The sequence below is a fragment of the Tetrapisispora phaffii genome, chromosome 1 (genome assembly GCF_000236905.1).
Source record: "Tetrapisispora phaffii CBS 4417 chromosome 1, complete genome".
Classification (NCBI taxonomy): Eukaryota; Fungi; Ascomycota; class Saccharomycetes; order Saccharomycetales; family Saccharomycetaceae; genus Tetrapisispora; species Tetrapisispora phaffii.
Window position 1 is genome coordinate 182,384 of NC_016520.1, and position 25,003 is coordinate 207,386.

At 37.8% G+C, this 25,003-nt stretch overlaps 13 protein-coding genes across 13 annotated transcripts; 5 read left to right on the forward strand and 8 right to left on the reverse strand.

Moving 5' to 3' along the window:
* Positions 1–248: 248 nt before the first annotated feature.
* Positions 249–2,243, reverse strand: SKT5 (Skt5p; the record flags this gene model as incomplete). The annotated part of the gene is made up of 1 exon (XM_003683564.1): positions 249–2,243. One exon carries the CDS (start codon positions 2,241–2,243, stop codon positions 249–251), a length of 1,995 nt encoding a protein of 664 aa, XP_003683612.1.
* Positions 2,244–2,692: 449 nt separating this feature from the next.
* Positions 2,693–3,091, reverse strand: CMC2 (Cmc2p; the record flags this gene model as incomplete). Its single annotated transcript, XM_003683565.1, has 2 exons — positions 2,693–2,970; positions 3,058–3,091. The coding sequence occupies 2 exons, from the start codon at positions 3,089–3,091 to the stop codon at positions 2,693–2,695; spliced, it is 312 nt and encodes a 103-aa protein (XP_003683613.1).
* A 256-nt stretch (positions 3,092–3,347) lies between these two features.
* TPHA0A00950 (uncharacterized protein) lies at positions 3,348–3,800 on the forward strand (the record flags this gene model as incomplete). The annotated part of the gene is made up of 1 exon (XM_003683566.1): positions 3,348–3,800. One exon carries the CDS (start codon positions 3,348–3,350, stop codon positions 3,798–3,800), a length of 453 nt encoding a protein of 150 aa, XP_003683614.1.
* Positions 3,801–3,914: 114 nt separating this feature from the next.
* On the reverse strand, positions 3,915–4,721 carry PTH2 (aminoacyl-tRNA hydrolase; the record flags this gene model as incomplete). The annotated part of the gene is made up of 1 exon (XM_003683567.1): positions 3,915–4,721. The coding sequence occupies one exon, from the start codon at positions 4,719–4,721 to the stop codon at positions 3,915–3,917; it is 807 nt and encodes a 268-aa protein (XP_003683615.1).
* Positions 4,722–5,105: 384 nt separating this feature from the next.
* PTC3 (type 2C protein phosphatase PTC3) lies at positions 5,106–6,533 on the forward strand (the record flags this gene model as incomplete). Its single annotated transcript, XM_003683568.1, has 1 exon — positions 5,106–6,533. The coding sequence occupies one exon, from the start codon at positions 5,106–5,108 to the stop codon at positions 6,531–6,533; it is 1,428 nt and encodes a 475-aa protein (XP_003683616.1).
* Positions 6,534–6,789: 256 nt separating this feature from the next.
* Positions 6,790–7,992, reverse strand: TPHA0A00980 (3'-5'-exodeoxyribonuclease; the record flags this gene model as incomplete). Its single annotated transcript, XM_003683569.1, has 1 exon — positions 6,790–7,992. The coding sequence occupies one exon, from the start codon at positions 7,990–7,992 to the stop codon at positions 6,790–6,792; it is 1,203 nt and encodes a 400-aa protein (XP_003683617.1).
* Positions 7,993–9,219: 1,227 nt separating this feature from the next.
* Positions 9,220–11,136, forward strand: TOD6 (Tod6p; the record flags this gene model as incomplete). The annotated part of the gene is made up of 1 exon (XM_003683570.1): positions 9,220–11,136. The coding sequence occupies one exon, from the start codon at positions 9,220–9,222 to the stop codon at positions 11,134–11,136; it is 1,917 nt and encodes a 638-aa protein (XP_003683618.1).
* A 440-nt stretch (positions 11,137–11,576) lies between these two features.
* TPHA0A01000 (uncharacterized protein) lies at positions 11,577–12,890 on the reverse strand (the record flags this gene model as incomplete). Its single annotated transcript, XM_003683571.1, has 1 exon — positions 11,577–12,890. One exon carries the CDS (start codon positions 12,888–12,890, stop codon positions 11,577–11,579), a length of 1,314 nt encoding a protein of 437 aa, XP_003683619.1.
* Positions 12,891–13,908: 1,018 nt separating this feature from the next.
* Positions 13,909–15,423, reverse strand: TFB2 (TFIIH/NER complex subunit TFB2; the record flags this gene model as incomplete). Its single annotated transcript, XM_003683572.1, has 1 exon — positions 13,909–15,423. The coding sequence occupies one exon, from the start codon at positions 15,421–15,423 to the stop codon at positions 13,909–13,911; it is 1,515 nt and encodes a 504-aa protein (XP_003683620.1).
* Positions 15,424–16,094: 671 nt separating this feature from the next.
* On the forward strand, positions 16,095–19,523 carry RET1 (DNA-directed RNA polymerase III core subunit RET1; the record flags this gene model as incomplete). Its single annotated transcript, XM_003683573.1, has 1 exon — positions 16,095–19,523. One exon carries the CDS (start codon positions 16,095–16,097, stop codon positions 19,521–19,523), a length of 3,429 nt encoding a protein of 1,142 aa, XP_003683621.1.
* A 135-nt stretch (positions 19,524–19,658) lies between these two features.
* MEI5 (Mei5p) lies at positions 19,659–20,339 on the reverse strand (the record flags this gene model as incomplete). Its single annotated transcript, XM_003683574.1, has 1 exon — positions 19,659–20,339. The coding sequence occupies one exon, from the start codon at positions 20,337–20,339 to the stop codon at positions 19,659–19,661; it is 681 nt and encodes a 226-aa protein (XP_003683622.1).
* A 288-nt stretch (positions 20,340–20,627) lies between these two features.
* On the reverse strand, positions 20,628–22,700 carry NOC2 (mRNA-binding ribosome synthesis protein NOC2; the record flags this gene model as incomplete). Its single annotated transcript, XM_003683575.1, has 1 exon — positions 20,628–22,700. One exon carries the CDS (start codon positions 22,698–22,700, stop codon positions 20,628–20,630), a length of 2,073 nt encoding a protein of 690 aa, XP_003683623.1.
* A 467-nt stretch (positions 22,701–23,167) lies between these two features.
* GEP3 (Gep3p) lies at positions 23,168–24,847 on the forward strand (the record flags this gene model as incomplete). Its single annotated transcript, XM_003683576.1, has 1 exon — positions 23,168–24,847. One exon carries the CDS (start codon positions 23,168–23,170, stop codon positions 24,845–24,847), a length of 1,680 nt encoding a protein of 559 aa, XP_003683624.1.
* Positions 24,848–25,003: the final 156 nt, after the last annotated feature.

Here is a 25,003-nt window from a genome sequence, read left to right on the forward strand (position 1 = left end):
TCATTGATGAGCAACGGTAAAATCAAAAATAATTAAAACAATAATGTATAAATAGAATATATCTACATGTATAATCCATACATACGTATGCATATACTTCAATAAAAATTACAGAATATCATAAATATTGACGCAATGTATTATACTTATCTTGTCTTCTAAAACGGTACATCTAATGATCACTATTTATGATGCTATGTGTATGTTTTGACCCATGTTCTTATTTATAGGTATTATGCTATTCTGAATTACATAATTAAACAATTTTTCTTTTTCTTTGTTACATCGCCATAGTTTGAGCTCTTTGATATAGGCTTCTTTGAAAATGATGTAGTATTAAATTTACTTTTACTGTTTACTGGTATATTTGTAGTAGATGATTGCTTTCTTGGGGAATTATTCCCAATGTCATTCGTAAAATAATTTTGACTACTAGTGCTATTATTTGAAGTAAGAGTATCAACAGGTATTGATCTACTTGGGTTCATTTTTACTGGTGAAGATGTATATGTGTCCTGGTTCATTTCCATTGGTGTGCTTAACGAACCAACAATTTCATCAACAGATGCAGTAAATTTGTCCTCATCTGAATCTAAATTGTTAAAAAGTTCTTTTGTGGTGGATTTAAATAGATTTACTGTGTTAGTGCTCCTTGATCTCTCATGATGAGGTCTTTCATTCAAACTAACATCTTGTGCAGAGGAGGTAGATTGATCTCTTGATTCCAGTTTTCTTTTTGCTCTTGGATCATTGTTTTTTGCTGCCACCTCATACCATTTCCACGCATTATTTATATCCTTTTCACATCCTTTCCCCTTTTCTAAAAAGTATCCTAATGTAAATTGTGCTTTGGGGTAGCCACAATTGGCAGCTTTATAGGCCCATTCATATGCTTCTGATTCATCCTTAGCAAATGCAGGTTCCGCACCTAATATGTACCATGCACAAAGTCCCATCATACCAATTGGATTGCCATTCATTGCTGCCTGGGTATAATAATGAACAGATAGTGAAACGTCTTGTTTTATAGACGAATTCCCAGTTTCGTACAATTGCCCCAGTAGCACGGCTGATGTTGTATGGCCCAATGACGCAGCCTGGATGTATAGTTCAACGGCATATTTTTCATCAGGTATGATCAAATCTAAAAAACCTCTTTGATAAATCTTTGCCAATTCATATGGAGCAGCGGCTGTAAGTTTATTAGCTCTGGCGGCAGCTCTGGATAACCATTTGATACCGTTTTGTTTTGTAGTGATATCATCAGAAATACCCATTCTTCCATAAAATGAATATAAACCTAACTTAAACATAGATGATTGATGGTTTCTTGTCGCTGCAAATTTCAAGAAATCAATTGACTTTTTTGAATCCCTTGTTGTACCCAGCCCATTTTCTAAACAATAGGAGGCTCTATATGCACTTTCAACATGGCCATGCTTTGCAGCTGCACGGAATTGATTAAATGATTCTTTATTATCTACTTTCCCAAAAGCACCTGATGCATAAGCATCACCTAATAAATATTGAGCGTCAACGTAACCTTTCGAGGCCAGCTTTTTTAAATAGTGATGCGATTCTTTTAAAAATTGCTTTCTCAATTCCATACAGTCTATTCCATCCTCAGCATTGAATTGTAAATTCATTCCATTGTTTGAGATAGCACCATCTGAAGATTTCATTGATAATGCAGTTTGTAACATATATTGTGCAAATTCAAATAAAGCTATTGGATCTTTAGATTTTTTCAAATTTTGTCTATACATTTCAATAGTCTCTAGTCTTGGAGTTAATGCAGAGGGGTTTTCATCTAACTGCTGTTGTAATATTTCATGTGATGCACTTGCTATAAATTCATTTGTAGCTGTGAATTCTGAATCTGAATCCTCATCCTTACGGTACAAATGTGATAAGTCCATGGATTTTGTTCTTTTCCTGTCGTGCCTGTTAGAGACAGAAGGCTTTTTAAAATTTAGTTCTGAAGTGACTGCTGAGGAAGCAATATCTCCATTGCTCGTAGCGTTGACGTCTATATCCGTATTTGAACGAACAGATAAGCTATTGTCATCGCTGAAATTATCTTTGTACAAGGAATAATTGCTATCATTAATAGATGAGTCCTGGTAATTTTTCAAATCAACGTATTCATTAGTATCGTCCTTGTGTGCCATTGCTATCTTCTTGAATGGATGTATTTTGTGGTCATCTTTCAATATAGAATTTGTAGCGCCATTGAAATTCATTGGAGGAAAGGTCACCTCACTGCCGGGAATCTTGGAGTTGAACTAATAGGCCAAATCACACTAACTCAGTACAGAAGATGTCTAACTTATACTCGATCATTCCAAAAGGTAGACAAGTTGTAGATACTCAGTTAACGTACTATGTATATGTTAATCTCAAATTATTTAAGTCTCGAAATGTTACTTGTGACTTAATGCGAGCGAAATTTGCACGTTTCGTGCCTTCATCAGTACAGAGATGAAGATGCATCGGTGTATTTTAAGATGTTACCAAGTGAGATGCTCCTGGTGTACGTGCCTATATATATAACGTTCTAGAATAATACGGTCAATATGCTCCTTCCAATTGCTATGCATGTGTGTTTCTATTACAATTACAGATGCGTTGCGTATATAGCTAATATCGTAATTATTTACATGGTAAGATATGAGATATGGGGTGTGTCTCTCTATTTTATGAGATCTGATTCAGATATGTTGTGTTTCTCCATGATTTTCTTCAATATCATGTCTTCTCCAAACTCTGCTGCTTCTAACTGCTTCCATTTCTCCTCAACTTTTTTACGTTTTTCCTTCTTCTCTTGTATGGTGCTGACAACAGCTTGTCTTTTGGCTTCTTTCAAACATTCAGTCAGGGCATCTTTCTCATTGTTACAGACACCGAACACTCTTTTGTAGAATCCTTTCTGGTGGCACTTATCTAGAGCCTCTATGAAATCCAAACATGCTATAATTCGATCCAGTTAGTAAAACACAATAATTACCGAAACAGAAGCTGAACAATGCCTATCATTCAACTAACAATAAAACATACAATGAAATTTTTTTTGTTCTAATTGTGGATGCATCTTGTCTTGAGGATATATTGTCTTCGAGCAACGACAATTGTAGATAACAAATCTTCCTTTTAAAGTGGTCTTCTCTATCCTTATATATGGGTGATTTTTTCACTTTTAGGATTTATAGCCCCCTCCCCGGTGATATAAAAAATGAACAGACTGAAACAGTGGAGACGACCAGTCAAGTGACAAGTACTTAAATATGGCTAGCGGGACCAGTTGGTAAGTAGATGAAACATTGAACTAGCAGCGACATCTTATAACCATGGCACTTTCCAATTGCAGTATTGATGAGTTTGGTGCGCGATATCGGGAGAGAAGAAGATACCAGATGATGAAGTTTTTTGGCTTCTCTATAATGACTCTGCTGCTCTGCAGGGTTAGTATCAACAAGGTTAAAGCCAGTGTAGTTAAGCCAAGTTACTTTGAGTTGAATTACTCGACAGTGGCTGGACCGGGGGACCTGAGGAAGAATCTCTTGAGTTCCATGCTGTTAGCGTCGGGAATTACAGTTGGTGTGTTTGGGATGCTTGTGAATGGGAGCTGTTGGACGTGGGATATTTCGAACTTAACAGAGTTTCGCAAATACAAAGGTATAGCCAGCTCGTTGGAGGACAATGGGACGAGCCCCATCAAGAGGTTTACCAACCTGCCTTTAGTCAACGAGGAGATGCAAGAGGTGTATGATGCTGTGGACCGCGCTCTACAGAAGCTCTGAGGCCAGCTGAAGCAACGTGTATATATTTAGATACTGGTACATAATTGTAGGCAATGCATTGTTACATATTTATTGTTACGCGAACAGCTATAAATGTTATTTGACGTTGGGAGATCAGTACAGCTTCAAGTCGCCGGTGATGAGGTCCAGCACCTGTTTTGGAGCAGGACCTAGACCTAAGACTGTGGCACTGCCGGCCTCGATCTGTGTTCTGCCTGCATCGTGGATGACGCAGGCATTGACGCCCAGGGAGATGGCCTTTGCGAACAGTTCGTCCATGAGCTCCTTGTCTGGACACTTGAGGGTGATCTTTGCCTGTCCATTACGCAGCCAACGGTCTGTCATGACTGGGTTGTATGATATTTTCTCTGAATTTACGGCGATGTTCCTGAAGCATTGGAGGGCGGCGTGGCAGCACTGGGCGGCGATCTTGCCCTTGGTCATCTGGAGGTCCTGGCGAATGACCAACGCCAGCCTGACCTCGCCGGGCACGTCGTTGAGCTGCAGCGACTCGATCTCGTAGTCCGACTCAGTTTCTGTTTCGAACTCGGACTCGCTGGAGGACTGGGCCAGAACAGGTGCCTTAGGCACCTGTTCTGTGGTATTCGCAGGCGTCCTGGCGGGTGGCCTGGCGGGTGGCCTGGCGTGGGAGCGTGTGTTGCCCTTCGAGAGCATAGAGCCGATGAGGACGCCGGTGGCCAGCGACACTGCGGCGGTGGACAAGACAAGCAGACTTTGTTTCGACATGGAAGGGGGGGGCGTTGCGTGCGATGGAGGAGATTCACAGGTCACGGTGACCCCCCAACCGAGACGCCCAGATATACAGACAGCCATGACCACCTCCATCTTTTCAGCACCTGGGGGTGGCCAGGTGGGGCGCGCCTCCACCCGCTGCAACCGACAGAAACACATCCGGAACATTACCCGGCTGTCTTGTATGTTACCCGCACTAGCACCCTGTTACCCGCCCGTATCTGTGCCATCACTCCCGACGGGCTCGCGGGCTGCCGCCCTGTCACCCGCACCGCTGCTCTGCACATTATCAGATTGACCACCGTCTTTCATATCTGGAGGCAAAATGGCAATGAAATATTATCACCACTCTCTCCCATGGCACACCGGTTGGAAAATATGCATTGCAGTCTTGGACGGTGGGAAGGTGGGGAAACCCTCTCTGTTAGATCTCGGTCTACCGCATGGGCCTATATGGTTACACACACATGTATATATATATATGAGCGTGCTTGCTTGTGAATGGCCACTTAATTGACCTCTCAGAAGAGCACAGATCTGCTTTCTCTTAAAATGGGTCAAATACTTTCGAATCCAGTCACTGAGAAAAATGAAGCCCAGAACGGTGATGTTTTAACGTCGTATGGGTTCTCAGATATGCAAGGTTGGAGAATGTCTATGGAAGATTCTCACATTGCAGACTTGAATATCCTTTCGAAGCTGGGCCAAAGCCCAGCTTCTAAGGATCATATTGCATTCTACTCTATCTTCGATGGTCATGGCGGTTCCAATGTATCAAAGTTTTGTGGTGAAAAAGTTGTGAGTATCCTACTGGGATTGCCTTCTTTTACTGAAAATATCAATAACGACTCAAGGAAAAGTTTTAGTGACATTCTAGTCGAACTGTATTTGAACGCGGATATCGAATTGTTGAAAGATCCTGTATTGAAAAATGACCATTCCGGTTGCACAGCTACGTCGATTCTAGTTTCAGATTTGCAAAAAAAAATCTATTGTGCAAATTCAGGTGATTCCAGGACTGTCTTGTCAACTGATGCCGCCGCTAAAGCCTTATCATACGATCATAAACCAACTCTAGCTTCCGAAAGATCAAGAATTGTCGCTGCAAAAGGTTTTGTCGAAATGGACAGAGTCAATGGTAATTTGGCGTTATCGAGAGCTTTAGGTGATTTTGAATTCAAATCAAATGATGAATTGTCTGCACACGAACAAATCGTTACTTGTGTCCCGGATATCGCAGAACATAATATCGATTATGACAATGATGAATTTGTCATCTTAGCTTGTGATGGTATCTGGGATTGTTTAACCTCCCAAGAATGTGTTGATTTGGTACATTGGGGTATTAAAAATACAAAATTAAACTTACAAGAAATTTCTTCAAAAATAATTGATGTCTGTTGCGCTCCAACTACAGAGGGTACTGGTATTGGTTGTGATAACATGAGTATCACTATCGTGGCTTTGTTAAAGGATGGCGAATCCACCGAGCAATGGTTCGATAGAATAAGGAGCAAGAACCACGCCAGCCATCTCTCCTTCGGCGAAAGAAAAAGAGCTATCTTCACCTATTTCCAATTCCCACCATTCGATCCAAAGGTTGATATCAATGAGGATCCTGCTTTTGACGTCACTTTGAAGAAACCAACTGAGTCATTAGACGACCATGGCGCAGGTGACAATAAGGTTGCTCCAAACGGCAGACCACGTTTAGGCGGTCCAAACGGTCCGGTTGATTTATTCTCTTTGGAAGCTTTATTAGGCGCTAGTGGTATTCAGCTATCTCCAGTTAGCGGTGGCGAGGATGGTGATGCCAATTCCCAATTCGCTCAAGGTACTGCTTTATCTGAAATGTTGGCTTCTTTGACTAATGCCGCCTCTGCACAGGCTGCTGCCTCTGCTAATACGCATTGTGAAGGTGAAGATGAAGATGTAGAGCTTAAAGACAGCGACGATAAGAAATTTGAAGAAATTAACTAATGATTTAAAAAGCAAGCAAACAAGTTGGTGAACAATTATTTGACATTTTTCATAAGAAATTAGCTTTAGTCAAAAAACAAATATTACATACACAAATGAATACAAATAAAAAACCCAATAATTTTAAGCTATTACTGCCATTAGCAACCATAGTATCAATTAATTTTTAATACTTTAATATCGATTACATACATATCTCCATATATATATATATATATAACTTATTACATGTACATTAACTAAGAATTTATTGTTTTCAATGACCGTAAACATTACATGAAGTTTCCCATACGATTTTATTAAACTCATCGAGAGTCAAATTTTTAACATTCGAGATCACAATTGCAACTTCCTCCATAGTGCAAGGTTCGTTTCTTCCTTTGACCATTGTAACTTTTAATTCATCCTCATTAAGTTTTGGAACTTTCTCTTTCTTTACTGATTTAAAAGGTGATACATAAATAGCTGATGTTACTTTATCAGGAGCCTGTAAATACCTATAAGATGCATGCGTAGGGCGTATTGAACACCAGGGTGCGTCGGTTTCGATCAATAGTCTCTCTATTGGTACAAGTTCTGCACATTTGATGTTCTCTTCATCACGTAGGGAGGCGCCGTTCATCCCAATGAATGCATTCGATGACAATTGCAAGATTCTGTCCATATCGGATAGTGAGCCTGTGAAAGAATGCACGACGAATTTCCTAGTGGCATCGAATTTATAATGAATATCGTTATTTGTTTTAACTAATCCCTTAATGTTGAAGTAATCCGCTGTATCAATGAAACCATCTATAAATTTCGATAGAATCTGGATAAAATCATCACAACAATTCCTCATATGCAAGAACAGTGGTTTCTGAGCCAGCCCAGGAAGACAACTCAATTTCAATTGCTCTTCGAAAAAGAGCTTCTGCATATCCTTAGACGAGTAATACAGTCTATCATAGTCCATCCCGATCTCACCCACTGCCCTGAAATTCGTATCCTTCAATACCTCGGCGTACAAATTATACAACTCAGCCAACCTTGCCTTCGCTATAGAATGCAACTCGCTGTCAGCCATGATGACGCCTTCATAAAGCGACTCATTATGCGCCTCATCATGGGTTGGGTTATCCATTGTTGAGTAAGCGTCTTGTCCGAACTCATTGACAGAACATGGATGCACACCGACGGTGTAGTACAAGTTCATGGCGACCTCTGGATTTCGATACTTGTTTATCAATGCGATTGCATCCTTGGACTCCGAAACAGACGAGCCAGTTATCAATGCTGCCCCGACACCTCTCGCCTGAGCTCTCTCTAGCACACACGCCAGATCCGACTCATGTTTCGCCGAGCCGTTGTAGATGCCTTTATACATCTGGTCAGTGATGTTAAAACCAATATCGTAATATAGAGGACGAGTCATCTTAGGGATAGCAATAGCCTTGGCGAACCGTTGTATGCAAAACATTCTATACGATCACGTATCTGTTCAACGAATGCACTATATACATCTACATACACACATATATATGGGGTCATTACTAGAGATTTCACTGCCCCGGATAGGGCGATGAGCCGTTACAACACACGCTCTGCAGTGACAATAACATAACGTCTTACCTCGGAATGAAGAGAACTTGGAAACGAATGCAGATAGAACATTTCCCGACCGTTCCACACGAGCGACATCGTAAAGGTGCCTTAGCACCATTGAGAGTTCCACACCTAAACGATCCATAAGTGGTTGTAATATGCATGCGCTGGAAATGGAGCTGACCGAATGACCGACCTTATAGAAATTCAAAAGCGATGAGCTGTTATTATCTCTTTCAACAAACCCACACAAGAGAGAAGTGACCAATTATGCCTTGCTTCCTAACCGCGCAAGAACGACTACCGGATTCGACGACCTGAAACGACTCTTGGTGTCAGATGCTACCATCTTACGTTGCATCTTGGGATAGAAGGTGTCTCCTTCCTTCGTAATTGCAACTGTTGGCAGCGAAAGGAGACGACGTTGGGCATAATGGTGGATGGCGGTCGTAGCGTAACGAGGACCATGCGCTGTTTTTTGTCGCCGCGGAATCCCGACGACGACGACGGCATGAAGAGGCAGCCTGCGGTGCCACATTGTCCCTCGGCGCTGTTTCTGAGCAGCCGTCCGTCTGCTGGAACGGACCTGGCGGGCGATTTCCAGCGTGGCCGAGCGTGGCCAGCAGCCGACGCCCCCCAGCAGCAGCCTGCCAGCCCAGGTGCGCCAGGCTGGTGGGCTAGGCTGCCCGTTGGACTCGCGCGCAAGAGACACTGGTCATCGCAGGCCAGGTGGGGATCCGCCTGGCGTGTATCGCGCGCATTTCCTCACAATGGTCCATGCTCAAAGGCGATGATCATCCGCATTGTGGCCAGAATCACCGCGCTGACGACCTGTCCCGCGTGAGGAAAGCGATGAGTTGCAAACACTGGAGCCGCAGCCAGATAGAAATCGTCGATGAGCCTGTTTTTGTATTCTTATATATACAACAGTCTGTGGCCATTACATATATAAAAACCACCTACACCGTCTATACGGACCGCCACATCGCCGACAAGCATAACTTTAAACTGGTTTGCACAGCTGCTATACATTTCAGTCGAGTTACTTTGTGTCACGTCACTTCCGTTACAGACAACAACTATACACACAGTGCACCTCGTCATGGGTCTACCAAAAGCAACCACCGTCTCCAACATGAGCCATCACGGTTCGTTGTCGCTGATGAGTAACCATCCGCATCCTACCGTGCACGCAATGCACCAAGGTGCCGTCCTGGGCCCAGCTCAGCAGGCAAGTGCTGACACTGCAAGTTCCAAAAAGAAACCCAAGCCCAGAAAAGAAGCTGCTGAAGAGGCAGAAAATGCAGACAGCAAAAACCCTTCCTCGTGGGACCCTCAAGATGACATCTTGTTGCGACACTTAAAAGAGGTCAAGAAGATGGGTTGGAAGGACATTTCGCAGTACTTCCAGAACAGAACCCCAAACGCCTGCCAGTTTAGGTGGAGGAGATTGAAATCCGGAAACCTGAAGTCAAATAAGACCGCCATTTTGAATATCAACGAGTACAACATAGATATCTCAAGTATCCCTGTCAGCCAGACAGAGAAGAGCAGTGCTAAGGAAACAAAAGAAAAACTAACCTGTAAACCTGCTCAACAGGCTAGAACCACCAAGTCACCAAAGAATATGCAACCAGGAACACATTTCGATAACGTTTCTCCAGCCATAGAGATTTCCCCTAGTAGTAACAATGTAACAGAGAACCATGGCATTTCTCCAATGTATCACAATACTCTACCACAACAACAGAATCATTTCACCCACACTAACACAACAGCACAAAATTTAAATTTCGATAATATAAATGGCACAGCTACTAAATTTGCCAAACCTAGGTCTATGTCCCACACAGCAACAAGGCCAAGTAATTTTGCTCAACAACACGCTTATTCAACTACAACAGTTAATGGCCATCATGCATATCAATCAAACACTACAGCAGCTTCAACTGAACTGTCACCAGATGAAGAAAAAGTAGGATTTGTTCCGAAAGTTTTTGTAAGATCAAGACGTAGCTCCTTTGCCCATCCAACTAACAATCTAATAGGCCAAAACATGCTGTCACCACCAACTATTTTGAATAACACCTCAGTTACTCTTTCAACGGTGATGAACTTGGCATTAAACGGCTCCAAATCCAGAAAAAACTCCTTTTCCACCAGATCAAGAAGATCTTCTTTCAATATCTCGAGCACGACTACATCTAGAAGACCATCCCTGGTCATGGCTCCAAATTCAGCAACAGTTGCATTTGGTCCATCTGGGGTTGTTTCGCCAAACAGCAATACGGTTCTTTCTACACCTACCAGTAGGAGAACTTCGATCGCAGTTCCATATCATCGTCAACCAAGCAGTGGGGCCCTTGGTTCAGTAAATGGAAATTTCATGGACTTACCACAACACTTAAAAAGGTCACAGAATTCATCTCAACCGAGTCCTCCAGCCTTGTCAATCAGAGGCTCTTTTTCATCGAATACCCCAGATTGGAACGCTGAAAACGATAAATTGTTGATTGAAGCCGTCTCAAAACATTTATCATTTTCAGATATTTCTAATTTATTACCAAATAAGAGTATACAAGAAATTAAATGGAGAATGAACGTCCTATCGAGCGAGAATACTCCTTCAAGTAGCGCAGGCAGCCCATATAATCCATCAGACTCCCCAAAGAAATCATTGGAACAAACAGATGATTCTAGCACTACACCTATAGACCACAATACATTTGGAGAAGATGATGATGAAGGTGAAAGTGCTATTAATGACAGTGATTCTCCAGATTATCATATGTTACAAAGAGAAACATCTGCTTCTTCCAAAGAAGTATCCCCAAATTCTGTATATTCTAGCTCCTCAGTCAATGCCAACAAACTATCAGGTAGTATAAATGACGTAAGATCTGTCTCTATTAATGCATCATCGATAAGCTCATTGCCACCAAATTCTGTGAATTCACAGATTCCATCTAATATTAAACAATTACCGAATATCAACAATATAGTACAGGATATGGTGTGATAGTGAATATCCAGAAGTAAACTCATATCCGTCTAACGGTATAGGTTTTTCAATTAAATGTACCATCTGTAAATATAATACTTAGAATCCACCAGCTAGTAGAGAATTTTTTTTAAGCATTTCTACAAAATATGATGCATATACAAGATATAATAAAATAACAAACACTGCTTTATATATTGATAAAAAATAAACCAAATAGCATTATTGTATAAATAGTAAAGGTAGCATTAAAGTAATTCATTAACTCATTTCCACATGAATAAGATACGTAAGTTTCTACAATTATTTTTGTAGCTTAATAACCTTTAAAATACTGTTATGTATGGTAAAAGCTAATTATTATAGAAACTAGTGTCTGTGTAATACATGAAATCATAAAATATCGTAAGTCATTAAGTAAAAAAAAGAATATATTGATTCTTCGATAAAAACTTTTATCACCAAATCTTTTTGGTGATAGCAGCATTTGACAAGCTGGTGAAACTATTTTTCTTGGAAGTTAGGTCTAGTCCACTCAAAGATTTGTCGAGACTAACTTTAAGCTGATCGCTGAATGTACTAATGGATGGACAGTGGTTATTTCCCACCATATTCGAATCGCTGTTTATTGAAAGTCTTCTAAAATCGTATTGATTATCAATCTGCAAGGAATTTGAAATGTTTTCATTTCCTGTCATCGACCGATAGTTACTCCATGGTGGGGCATTTGTATTTGATTGGGACACGTTTAGGTTTCTTAATAGTGGGTTATTTTTATTTTGACTAGGTAAATAACTTGGACCATTGAGTAATCTTGGCGAATCCAAAGTTGCCATGTATAGTGATTGATCAGGAGAATAACTTTGGTCATTACTTTGTATGGATGTTGGAGATGTGTTGTATTGTTCCTTAGTTATGCCATTTGTATGTGTAGAAGCCAGAAATTGACCGAATGACGAAAGCTGTTTTTGTGCGGGAGGAACATTGTTAGGAACGTAACTATGTTGTTTTCTTATGACAATGAAAGAATTATCGATAATTTCTACAAGTCCTAAAAATATTCTCAAAGAGGTTAGAATATTTCTGTGATTGGGAGACAACGAAATAGGGTATGCTAATTCGTCGTAATTGTCGTTTTCCCTGAATATCAATAATTGCGCAAATAACTCTAACGACTCTGAGTCATTAAAATCGACTGAGGTGGGAATTTGCATATTTGGATTGACTATACATGATGGTGAGCAAAAAGCTGGGGCATAATACCTTTCCTGCACAGGGGTTGAGATCGCGGCCGTTGTATAATTGTTGTTCTTGTAATATATTTGGGTATAGTGATCGTTCTCGAATGACGGTTGTTGATGATGCTTATTGAAATTTTGTTTTCTCAATTTCTCCTCCTTCTCGACTCTCTCCTTTTCTGATTGCGGTAGCATTTTCTTCATCTCTACTCTCAATTTCCTGCCACCGATTTCTTGTGAATTCAACTCTTTTACAATTCTTTTTGTCTCCTCTACAGTGTTGAAGTTGGCAAACGCCAAGCCTCTGAAGATTCCGTTATCGAAATGATAATTGAACGCATAAGGCAATGGTAATTGCAGAGAATTGATGAACTCCAACAGTTCTTCCTTCTTAATGGTGAATGGTATGTTTTTAATCACGATTGCATTTTTGATAATTTCCTGTTCGTTTGATGCACAGGGGTCTAGACTATTGGCACAGACCTCTGATTCAGATTCTGTCATGTTTGCGAAGTCACCTTTTTTAGGAGGCATGGAGATCGAGATCACAATGCACAAGCAATAACAAGAAACTACAGAGACGTACTTATATATATATATGCAATTATGTATTTTTCGGAAGTGGCGTGAATTAGAAAGTTTAATTGAAACAATTTTCACTTAGCTTTGTAGATGAGGTCGACAAACAGAATGTTTCGACCTGGTGTGCAATCGAATCATCTGGATCTGAGATATTTACAAACCTGAAGAGGAATATGAACGAATCGGATCAAAAGTAATAAAAATCTGCAAAACATATAGAGATGCTCGAAACGGTATATACACAAATAGCATATAACGAATCAGAATATTCACACCATCCCAGTGTTCCCGCCCTCCCAGTTCTCAGAGTTCCTTAATCCGCCATGGAGCATGTCCTGGAAGTACCATAACGAACTCCATTGACAATTAAACTTTAAGGTTAAAAGATGGATGGGTGTCAACATCAATAAAATACACAAACATTTACAACTAATCAGATTCTCCTCCAGATACCCTCGAGATATTTTCGAGATTGTTTCGAGATGTGTTCGAGATGCTGGCAACATTTGTGACCCTTGCTATACTTTGTATCCATGGTACCTCTCTCTGTTATATTAGAAAACCAATTTCATTTCGAAAAAGTTTTGGATCACGGGGGACAGCAGAGCCGCCGCTGCAGAGCCAACCCTTTTTCCCGCGGACCGGAAATTGGCACCCCACAAACCCCTTAAGTATGGGGAGAAGTGAGGGGGCGGGGGTGTCAGGCGACTCGGGTTTCCGCGGCCTCTGCGGTCGGTGCCAACGCGAATCGAGGGGCGGGGGCCGATGGCCGAGCCGGTCAGCTCGGAGTTGTGTCGGCCATGGTTTTAGTGGCACGTGATACTGTCGGTGCCGGTGGCGGTTGCCCCGGGTGACTGGTCGGCGGTGTAAAGGATATGTATATGCTTCGGTATTCATTATTTATATATATAAGTGATATAGTGATACAGTGCTATGCTGCTATGCTGGCGCGTCGTTAGGTGGGCGTGGATCACTGTTTCTTCTTTAGTTTTCTCTTTGCAAAGTCCAGCACTTGCGAATTACCTTCTTTCGAGACAAAGAATTTACGTTTTCTATCGTTCTTCCATAACAGTACGCCGATGTCCTTGGCATAGTTGTATAGCATGTTGTATTCTTGGTTGTTGTCGAAGTCCGAGTACAGCGAGCCGTCGTAGCTCAGTATTCTGTCCAATTCCAGTTGCCATAGCTTGATTTGATCCACTACGGTGGGGGGAAGGATTTGGAGTTGGTCTTTTGTGTTTGGGTCCAGTTCCAGCTTCTTCTTCAACGTCGTCTCTGCTAATCTACGCATCTGTGGGTGCGCGTGCGATTGCAAGTACGCGATGATCTGGTCCGCCGTCACCCCGTTGGCAAGCGCGTTTCTGATGGACTCACGGGTAATTTGGCCGGTGACCATGTTGGAAAACCTCGTGCGCAAGTGCACAAACAAGCTCAAGATCGCAATCTGCAGAGGTGAGTTTGAGTACGAGTACAGTTTGAAGTTTGTCTCCACCACCAGTGCGCCGACTTCGACGCTTTGGTTCCCCACTAGGTCGTCGGTGTCGGTTCCGAGGTTTTGCGAGTCGTTGTTGTTGGCTTCCTTCGTCTGCGATAACAGACTGTCGATGGCACCGGAGGCACTCCGCACAGTACTGGAGTCCGAGGTCAGTTGTGTGGCTAAGGTTGTTGGATAAAATACAGTAGCATTGGAGGTCTTTTGGAAAATTAAACCGTAATCTCTCATGTCTTTCAGCATCTTCTTCTGTGTGTCACTCAATCCTTCAACACTGTACGCTTTCCCAAACTCTAAAGAACCTAGCATGAATATGAAATTTAGAATATCAACGGGGTTCATATGCAACGCCTCTGCAATTTTTAGGTATTGCAATAGCAACGTCCAGATTTGCGAGTTGACATCTTGCAGAAGAAATTGGAACCCATCATTCGTGATCTTAAATTCACCGCTACTCTCTAATTCTTCCATCAGTTTACTATGTTTCAATAGATTTAATACATTATCGGATGGCATCTTGATCAATGGCGTACCCACCATGAAATGCAAAATTGTTTCCCATTTATCTTTAGCGTACTCCAACAGCACACTAGAATCTACCAGATCGTCTATCTTGTCAATAATATTACCGAACGAATTGTTCACTTCACCTCCAGTCAATGCATTTCTAAAACTTGTCCTAAAAGTCGAATTCAAATTGACAAACATCGAACCTTGCTCTTTACCGGGAATCAAGATATGTAATGACTTCATAGACTTAATAGCATCCTGGAATTGCAATTTACCATTAGAGTTCACCCACCTGTCCAAATCACGAATCGATATTTCATTGTCATTGAATACCATCGACATAATGAAAAACTTGGCCATATGCGGTAACAGTCTATAAATAGACAGACATGCCGCTGGGGATTCGTATAATTTACTTTGTACCTGTTGAGGAAGTTCTTCTAAATAATCGTTAACCGATTTTTTTGAAGTGATAGCACTCATTATCCTAATGCTATCTATTTGTGTTTTACTTCCGGTTGATTCGTAGTAAAAATTGACAAGTCAATGAATTCCTTTTTGAACTGCTAAAGCAACAAACGGTAAAACAACAATTAACAATTCGCTAGCTGCTATAAAAATCTAGTGCCAGTATTACAGTAATTTCAAATAACAGACGATCAATGCTTCTAACACGACTTAAATCGCAAAGTCAACTCTATCACGTCTACCTTATACATACTAAAATACATGTGTGTATGTCTTAATCTTCATTAATTTTAATCTGATGCCCATACAAATTTCACATCACTGAATACGAGGTATAAAAATGACCGCTTGAAATTTTAATGTAAAAAAAATTTGAATGTGTTATTATTGTAACATAGCTAAGATGCGATGAGATGAAACTTTTTGATTTGATTAGTAACTAATTGAAATCTATTCAATTTAATCTAGTTAGTATTGAATTTATATAATGATATAATGATTTAATCTTTAAAATTTTGCTATTTCCCTTTTTTAATAGTAAACTTTTCTTGCATTTGATTAACAGGATACAGTATACTAAACCAACCTTACCTGATAAGAATAACCTGAAATATTCAGTTAAAATAAATATTCTATACAATTCGTTGAAAGATAGTGAGATAATTATTTGGTAGTGATCGAAGGTAATGGTTTCTCAAAAACGTTCCCACTCTCACGACCATGAGAAGGATGATTCCTTTGATGATTTGTTGAAACCTGTCTATAAAGGTAAGAAATTGACTGATGCCATTGATACTGCTGAGGATAAATGGAATTTATTACCAGCTTTCTTGAAAGTTAAAGGTTTGGTTAAGCAACATTTAGATTCCTTTAATTACTTTGTTGATAAGGATTTGAAGAAAATCATTGAAGCAAATCAAGTCATTTTAAGTGATGTCGATCCAGAATTCTATTTAAAGTATGTTGATATTAGAATCGGTGAAAAATCAACTGGTTCTAAAGAGAAATTAGTTCCTCCACATGAATGTAGATTGAGAGATATGACTTACTCGGCTCCAATATACGTTGACATCGAGTACACAAGAGGAAGAAATATAATTATGCATAAGGATGTCGAAATTGGTAGAATGCCAATAATGTTAAGATCTAATAAGTGTATATTAAATGGTGCTGATCAAAAAGTCATGGCAAAATTAAATGAGTGTCCCTTAGATCCAGGTGGATACTTCATTGTCAACGGTACAGAAAAAGTAATTTTAGTTCAAGAACAATTATCAAAGAATCGTATTATTGTAGAAGCAGATGAAAAGAAGTCCATTGTCCAAGCTTCTGTCACTTCATCGACTCACGAAAGAAAATCTAAAACTTATGTCGTTACTAAGAACGGTAAGATTTACTTGAAGCACAATTCTATTGCCGAAGAAGTCCCAATTGCTATTATTTTGAAAGCATGTGGTATTGTCTCCGACTTAGAAATTATGCAATTGGTGTGTGGTAACGATAGCAGTTATCAAGATATCTTTGCAATTAACTTGGAAGAAGCTGTTAAATTAAACATAAGTACTCAACAGCAAGCGCTGGAGTACATAGGTTCCAAGGTGAAAACTATTAGAAGACAAAAACTATCGATACTACAAGAAGGTATTGAAGCTATAGCGACCACTGTGATTGCACATTTAACAGTAGAAGCTTTAGATTTTAGAGAAAAAGCACTATACATTGCAATGATGACGCGTAGAGTAGTAATGGCTATTGAGAATCCTAAAATGGTAGATGATAGAGATTATGTCGGTAATAAACGTTTAGAATTGGCAGGACAATTGATTTCTTTGTTATTTGAAGATTTATTCAAGAAATTCAATAGTGATTTCAAGGCAAGTATTGATAAAGTATTAAAAAAACCAAATAGAGCTATGGAATATGATGCTTTGTTATCGATTAATGTTCATTCAAATAATATAACCAGCGGTTTGAATAGAGCCATTTCAACTGGTAACTGGTCTCTAAAAAGATTTAAGATGGAAAGAGCTGGTGTCACTCATGTCTTATCTCGTCTATCTTATATTTCAGCTTTAGGTATGATGACAAGAATTTCATCTCAATTCGAAAAGTCAAGAAAGGTTTCCGGCCCAAGAGCGCTACAACCTTCCCAATTTGGTATGTTATGTACAGCTGATACTCCTGAAGGTGAAGCTTGTGGTTTGGTTAAGAACTTAGCCTTGATGACCCATATCACCACAGATGATGAAGAAGACCCAATTAAAAAATTATGTTATATGCTGGGTGTTGAAGATATTACACTTATTGATAGTGCTAGCTTACATTTAAATTATGGTGTTCATCTAAATGGTACATTAATAGGTACAACTAGATTTCCTCTAAACTTTGTGTCCCAGTTTAGACAATTAAGAAGAACTGGTAGAGTTTCTGAATTTGTTTCCATTTACACAAATTCTCATCAACAGGCTGTTCACATTGCTACTGATGGTGGTAGAATTTGTAGACCATTGATCATTGTTAGTAATGGTAAATCACATGTTAAAGCAGAACACTTAAAGGAATTATTGGAAGGTAAATTAGATTTTGATGATTTCTTAAAACTGGGTTTAGTAGAATACTTAGATGTTAACGAAGAAAACGACTGCTTTATTGCGTTGTATGAAAAGGATTTATCAAATCGTAGTACCCATTTAGAAATTGAACCATTCACTGTTTTGGGTGCAGTTGCAGGTTTAATTCCATATCCACACCATAATCAATCTCCACGTAACACATATCAATGTGCGATGGGTAAACAAGCAATTGGTGCTATCGGTTATAACCAATTTAAGAGAATTGATACATTATTGTATTTAATGATTTATCCACAGCAACCTATGGTGAAAACTAAGACCATTGAGCTAATTGATTACGACAAATTACCTGCAGGTCAAAATGCAACTGTTGCTGTTATGTCATATTCTGGTTACGATATTGAGGATGCTTTGGTATTGAATAAAGCTTCGATTGATAGAGGTTTTGGTCGTTGTGAAACCAGAAGAAAAACTACAACTGTTTTAAAAAGATATCCAAATCATACACAAGATATCATAGGTGGTATGCGTGTTGATGAAAACAACAATCCAATTTGGCAACATGAAGCGCTAGGACCAGATGGTTTGGGTGAAGTAGGTGTTAAGGTTAACAGTGGTCAAATTTATATTAATAAGTCAGTTCCTACAAATGCATCTGATAGTGTGTTAACAAGTACACAATCACAATATAAAGAAACTCCAGTTGTATATAGATCCCCCGTACCTTCACATATTGATCAGGTTATGATGTCAGTTTCTGAAAATGATCAAGCCTTGATTAAGGTACTATTGAGACAAAATAGAAGACCTGAATTAGGTGATAAATTTTCATCTAGACATGGTCAAAAGGGTGTCTGTGGTATTATCGTTAACCATGAAGATATGCCATTTAATGATGAAGGTATCTCTCCTGATATTATCATGAACCCGCATGGTTTCCCATCCCGTATGACAGTCGGTAAGATGATAGAATTAGTTTCTGGTAAAGCAGGTGTTTTAAATGGTAGTTTAGAATATGGTACCTGTTTTGGTGGTTCGAAGCTTGAAGATATGTCTCAAATATTAGTTGAGAATGGTTACAACTATTCCGGTAAAGATATGTTGTATTCGGGTGTTACAGGTGAATGTTTACAAGCTTATATTTTCTTTGGTCCAATTTATTACCAAAAATTAAAACATATGGTATTGGATAAAATGCATGCAAGAGCCAGAGGTCCAAGAGCTGTATTAACTCGTCAACCAACTGAAGGTAGATCTAGAGATGGTGGTTTAAGATTAGGTGAAATGGAAAGAGATTGTGTTATCGCTTATGGTGCCTCTCAACTATTATTAGAAAGATTAATGATAAGTTCAGATGCTTTTGAGGTTGATGTATGTCATAAATGTGGCTTAATGGGTTACAGTGGTTGGTGTACTACATGTAAGAGTGCAGAATTCATTGTTAAGATGACAATTCCGTACGCTGCTAAATTATTATTCCAAGAATTATTGGCCATGAACATTGCTCCTAGACTAAGATTAGAAGATCTCTTTAAGGAATAATTTACAAATCGATTCATATTTTTATTTTACTTACATAGCATTTCCCATAAAATATAATAAATATCATAAATAATTATTTTATTACATTCATAGAAGAATATTTCAGTATTTATTCTAAGTTAAAATGCTGTTCGTTTAGTTTTCATTTGAAGATTGGAAAACCAGGGAAAAGTCGACCTTTAATCTTTTACATAATTCTTCCATAGTAAATGATTCGTTTGAAATTGAATCTAATTTAGAATCGAGTTCAGAGAATTTTTTCTCTTTCCAACTGTTGACCTTCTCCTTTTCATGTTCAAATTTTTTAGCATATTCTGATTTAACATCTTCCGGTAACATCTGGAATTCTTCAGTTTCTATCATATTCTCATATTCCCCATCCAAATCATTCTCTAATTGGTATTCAATCTGTCTCTTCTCGGCTTCTAATTCTTTTTTCCTCAACTCCATATAACCGCCAACTCTGTCAATCTTTAAAAGTGTCGAATTCATCATATAAGACAAACCTTTCTGAGAAATATCTCTCCACTTATCGATCAAATCAAAAGTCTTTTTCTCTTCATCATATTTATCAACTATCTTTATTGCCTGTTTCAATGATGTTATATCTTTTTGCCGTCTTAAAGAGTTATTAGTAATTTCATTATACTCTAACCTTTTCTCCAGAATATTTGATGTATTCTTAGTGTTTGGTTTGCAAACTTTGGTTTTTGACAGTTTACAGGAATCTTCATGGGAAATAACCTGTGAGCACTTATCTTTCAAATTATTCTGATCCTTTATTGGGGAAGTGTTCACTAACGTGGTTTCATCCATTTTTCTTGATTATAATGCAAATATACAGTATATGCTTCAATGTTCTTTCCTATATATATATATAGATAGATAGATATGTGGAAGTATATATTTCTTGATGTACATTTAAAATCTTACACATTAATAAGGTTTATTTATAATAGTATGTCAAAAGGTTTATATATTTTAGCCGCCTATATTTTTTTCCGCCCTTTAAATATAAAATTTAAAATCTCAAAGAGACGTGTTGATGTTTTATTAATTTAAGATTTTATTAAAAGTTTGTTATTTCATAACTATATAAATGAATTAATCAGAACTTGATGTTCCTTCTTCAGATAAATCCTCAAATTCCTCTTCACCTGATGCTTCAAGTTCTAGGTCATCATCTACTTCACTGTTCTCTTTTAGATAATCGATTGCACTTTCGAACTCTTTATCAAATTTATATGAAAGTTGGGATTTGATATAAGAACCTAATGGTGTCTTCTCAACCGGTGTTTCACTTAAGAATTTTAAGACATTATTTGTATTTTGTGGGTTGTAATTAACCGTGGATCTGGCTTGATCGATAAAATCAATTTGTTGACGGATTCTTTCTATCAAATTAGATGCACCTGTTTCATATTGGTTATCTTCTGTTTTTTTTTTGAATTGTTCTAGAGCAACTATAATAGGTGTAGCTAATTCTGGGAATGCTATTTGTTTACAGAAAGGAAGTAAATATTCTAAAGTAATCTCTATACTTACTTTCCAAACAGAAAATTGATAAGATTTTGTGTTGATATCTTCTATTGGGCACTTTAAGTTGTGTTTGAAATCAAATGCTTCATTATCTGATGAAGCCCTGACTTGCTTAAAAAATAAATTTGAAAACAATACTTCATTTATGATTGGATATACAGGTATTAAAGCTCCGGATGATTCAATGATCTCTATTAATGTTCTTACAATATGGAATCTAAGAGGATAGAATTGAGGAGTCGGAATCAATCTTGTAGTTCCTAACATTGTTTGAACTAATGGTGCTAATAATTCTTTGATTGGACTATCCTTTTTTGAATCCTCAGAATTGTAGGAAGCTATTACCACACTGGACCAAAAATCTAATGACATTATAAATTGCCAATTATAAACACTCTTGTAGTTGTTGGCCTGTTCTTCCATGGAAAGTTCTTTATTTGAACTCATAGAATTTTTTAGATGCAATGCTAATTGTTTGATGTAATCAAAACCAATAGTATAACTGATTGTCTCGTCAACCAAAAATAAGTCTGTTGTGGATTTCATTTGAGCCAAAATTCTAGATAAACTGTCTTCATTTATTTTACGACAATTTGAAACAAATGATGAGTAAATAGTCTTCATAACACTCTGTAAAAGTAAAGATCTAAATTCAGTAGAAAAATCTATTAAATAATTAGCAATCAAAATGATTGTGTACTCATCATCTGAATTTCCCCATATTTCGACCATTTGTTTTATAAGTTTCTTGGAACTTTTCTTATCTCCCACAACGTAAGGTAATAGGTCGTTAATGGAAGTTAGAACCACATCAAGAGTATCTGAATCATTCAACGAAGACATTAGGTGTATTAAAGATATAATATGCACTTGGATATGTTTCGATAATGTTTCAACATTAGAACCAGTTGCTAAAGTTCTGACACCTTTTTTCAATTTGTATGCAACTAAACTTGTAATTGCTTTTGGCAAGTCCTCCAAACCTAATCTGACAATCGACTGCATAACATCATCTGAATCGATATGAAATGGATTGTTAAGTAATCTTTCTGGGGCATTTTCATACTCGACAGTATATTGGAAAGCATCAATTGTATTCTTAATAACTTTTAAATTTGGTTTATTAGTTAATTTTTCTTCCCATGTTTCGACAACAGATTCAGTTAATATACTTTTAGTTATAGAAGAGTTAGATTTCTTAATTGGCTCTTTTTCATTAATCGTTGGAACATCAGCATGAAATATTTCTTCTGTTTCATTTTGTAAATATTTTTGAACTTCTTCATCTTCGCCTAACATATCGATATCATTGGCATCAGATTCGGATTCGGATTCTGAGGCTGAGTTATTCCTTCTTTGATCAACGTTTTTAACTTTTTTACTAGTTTTTGGTAATTCAAAACCTTTGTCAAAATATTGTTCAATCTGCATGTCATTGAAAACTTCATTGTTGGCAGATTTCTTCATTTTTTGTTCTTCCTTCGTACCAGCAGCATTTTTTTTCTCCTCATCAGTTTTATTACCTCTACGACTTTGGATCCTCTTCTGTAGCTGTTTATCTTTACGTCTCTTATCAATAGCATCTTTTAAATGCTTCGATTGAAACTTCTTGGTAGCCTTAGACACTTTTTTCCCCATTTATTGCCAATTCAAATGAACTATTACAATTTCTTAACGTGATCCTACAAATAATTCACCAAAATCCCAATGGCATTTTAGGAATGGGAATCCAACAACAATAAAATGACTTTATAAAATAATAATAATCATCTCATCTGTTTTTATATAGTGGCTATCTCATCTCATCTCACCTCATCTCATCTCATCGCTTACTGAAAAATTTCACTTTTGTCGTGTCTGACGATAATTGAAAAACTGAGATGAGATAGATCTATAAGGAACTGTTGACTATGCATGATGAGTGCACTATTTATAGATAACATAAACTGAATGGGTAGTTTAATAAGAAAGTTATATTATATAATAATAGTACTTGGTTATTGTTAATCATCAGCTACATAATTTATAAGGGTGAGAGGATCAGTTTAGCTTCTAATCTTATTATTACAATTAGCGAAGAGATTATATTTTTTGTTTATTCGATTATGAGATGCTATCGGTTCCACCGACATGTTAATTTATTTGCCAAAAGATCATTCTCTAGCACAAGAATACGATTAATTGATTGTAATTCATGTGGGATAAGTTTACAAAATACTGATCCAAAATTAACAAATTATTATAGGAAGCCTGAGAAGCCCCAAGTTGGTAAACTGGAGTCCTTAGATGATATTAAATATTTGCTATTCAGTCAGGATATTCAACACTTTAAGGAGAGCGACAATGAGATTAGTAGAGATGATTTAAAAGAGGCTCAAGAAAAGCCACCCATCTGTAAAAGATGTAGTGACGCATTATATCAGAATAAGTACACTCCTAGTGACTTTCAAAGGTATCCTTTAGACAAGGTATTGAAATTAGTAAAACCTAACAGTTCAATAGCAAATGTCGTTCCGTTACATGAATTCCCATTCCATTTTAATGCAAAGCTCTTGAAAAGTGATATTGCAAATAATCTTTTAATTTTAACAAAGGGTGAGCTATCGTCTCTTAAAAGGAAACAATTATCTACCATGACCCAGGCATTCTTCATAGACTTCTTGAAGTATCATGTTAATATAATAACAAATAGGGTCGTAGGTGTATCTGCCTTGAAATCTTGGAATCTGAATAGTGCTTTGTCATTGTTCAAAAATGACACTTATTTATTAGGAAATGCCAATGTTGGGAAATCAAAGTTGATTAATTCATTATTAGATCTATGTGACGGTTACAAAGTCGATAGAGATACCAAAATTAGAGTAGAACGACAACCATCTCAAAATACAACTGTATTGGAGAATAAAAGGTTAAGAATGAAACAAGAATCCACCGGTGTATCATTTATACCCAACCTGACTAGGAATGTTCAAGCATATAAAATTAATGCGAAATATATATACGATCTTCCAGGATATACCGAAAATCTTGACGATATATATTTGGAAGACGTTATTAAGAGGGAATGGTTAGAAGGAATAAGGAATACATCAAAACTTAACTTGAAGAAACTTCAAAATCGTGCTTATGACTCTTTAAATGGTACTGAAAAAGGGCGTTGTTATACCATTGGAGGAATATTTTTCTTAGTTCCTCCCAATGGCACAATTAATCAAATAACGAGACATATTACTGGGACATCATATACATTTTCAAGCGTCGAGAAAGGTATCGATGTATTTAAGGAATGTCATGAAAATGAGTTACCAAATGCCCATAGTTTACAGCAATATTGTGCTATCACTAAAGAAACTTGTGATACTACAAAATTCAATAGACATGTTATCCCTCCATTTTTGGGGGCCATTGAAATTGTCTTTAAGGACATAGGATATATACGAGTAGTAACTACAGGACGGTATAAATTCGCAGGATTGCATGAAATATGGGTACCTAAGGGTATTGAAGTGTGTATCCGAGAACCATTAGAAGCTACTATATCATCATATTACTATAAACATATTAAGAATAATACGTTAGCATGTCCTGTAGATAGACCAATAATTAGTTCAACATACATCATGGATCATAACGAAAAGCATGTTTTAGAGAAGATGAGAGAAATGTATTTGCAGAGAACCGAAAAAGATATACAAGCTAGAAGATTATTAAAGTCTGATCCATACAAAATATTGTCCGAAGTAAACCCTGACTCTCGTAACCTTTATTGGTATTATAATTTTTAACCGTAGACTCTCTCTCTCTCTCTCTCTCGTTGGTGTTGTAGTTACATTATTTTGACCTGTAAATATGAAAATATATTGTAAATAAAATTGATATAACGTTTATAAATATATATATATATGAAATTATGTTTTTCCTTATACTCCTCCAGCTTTCTA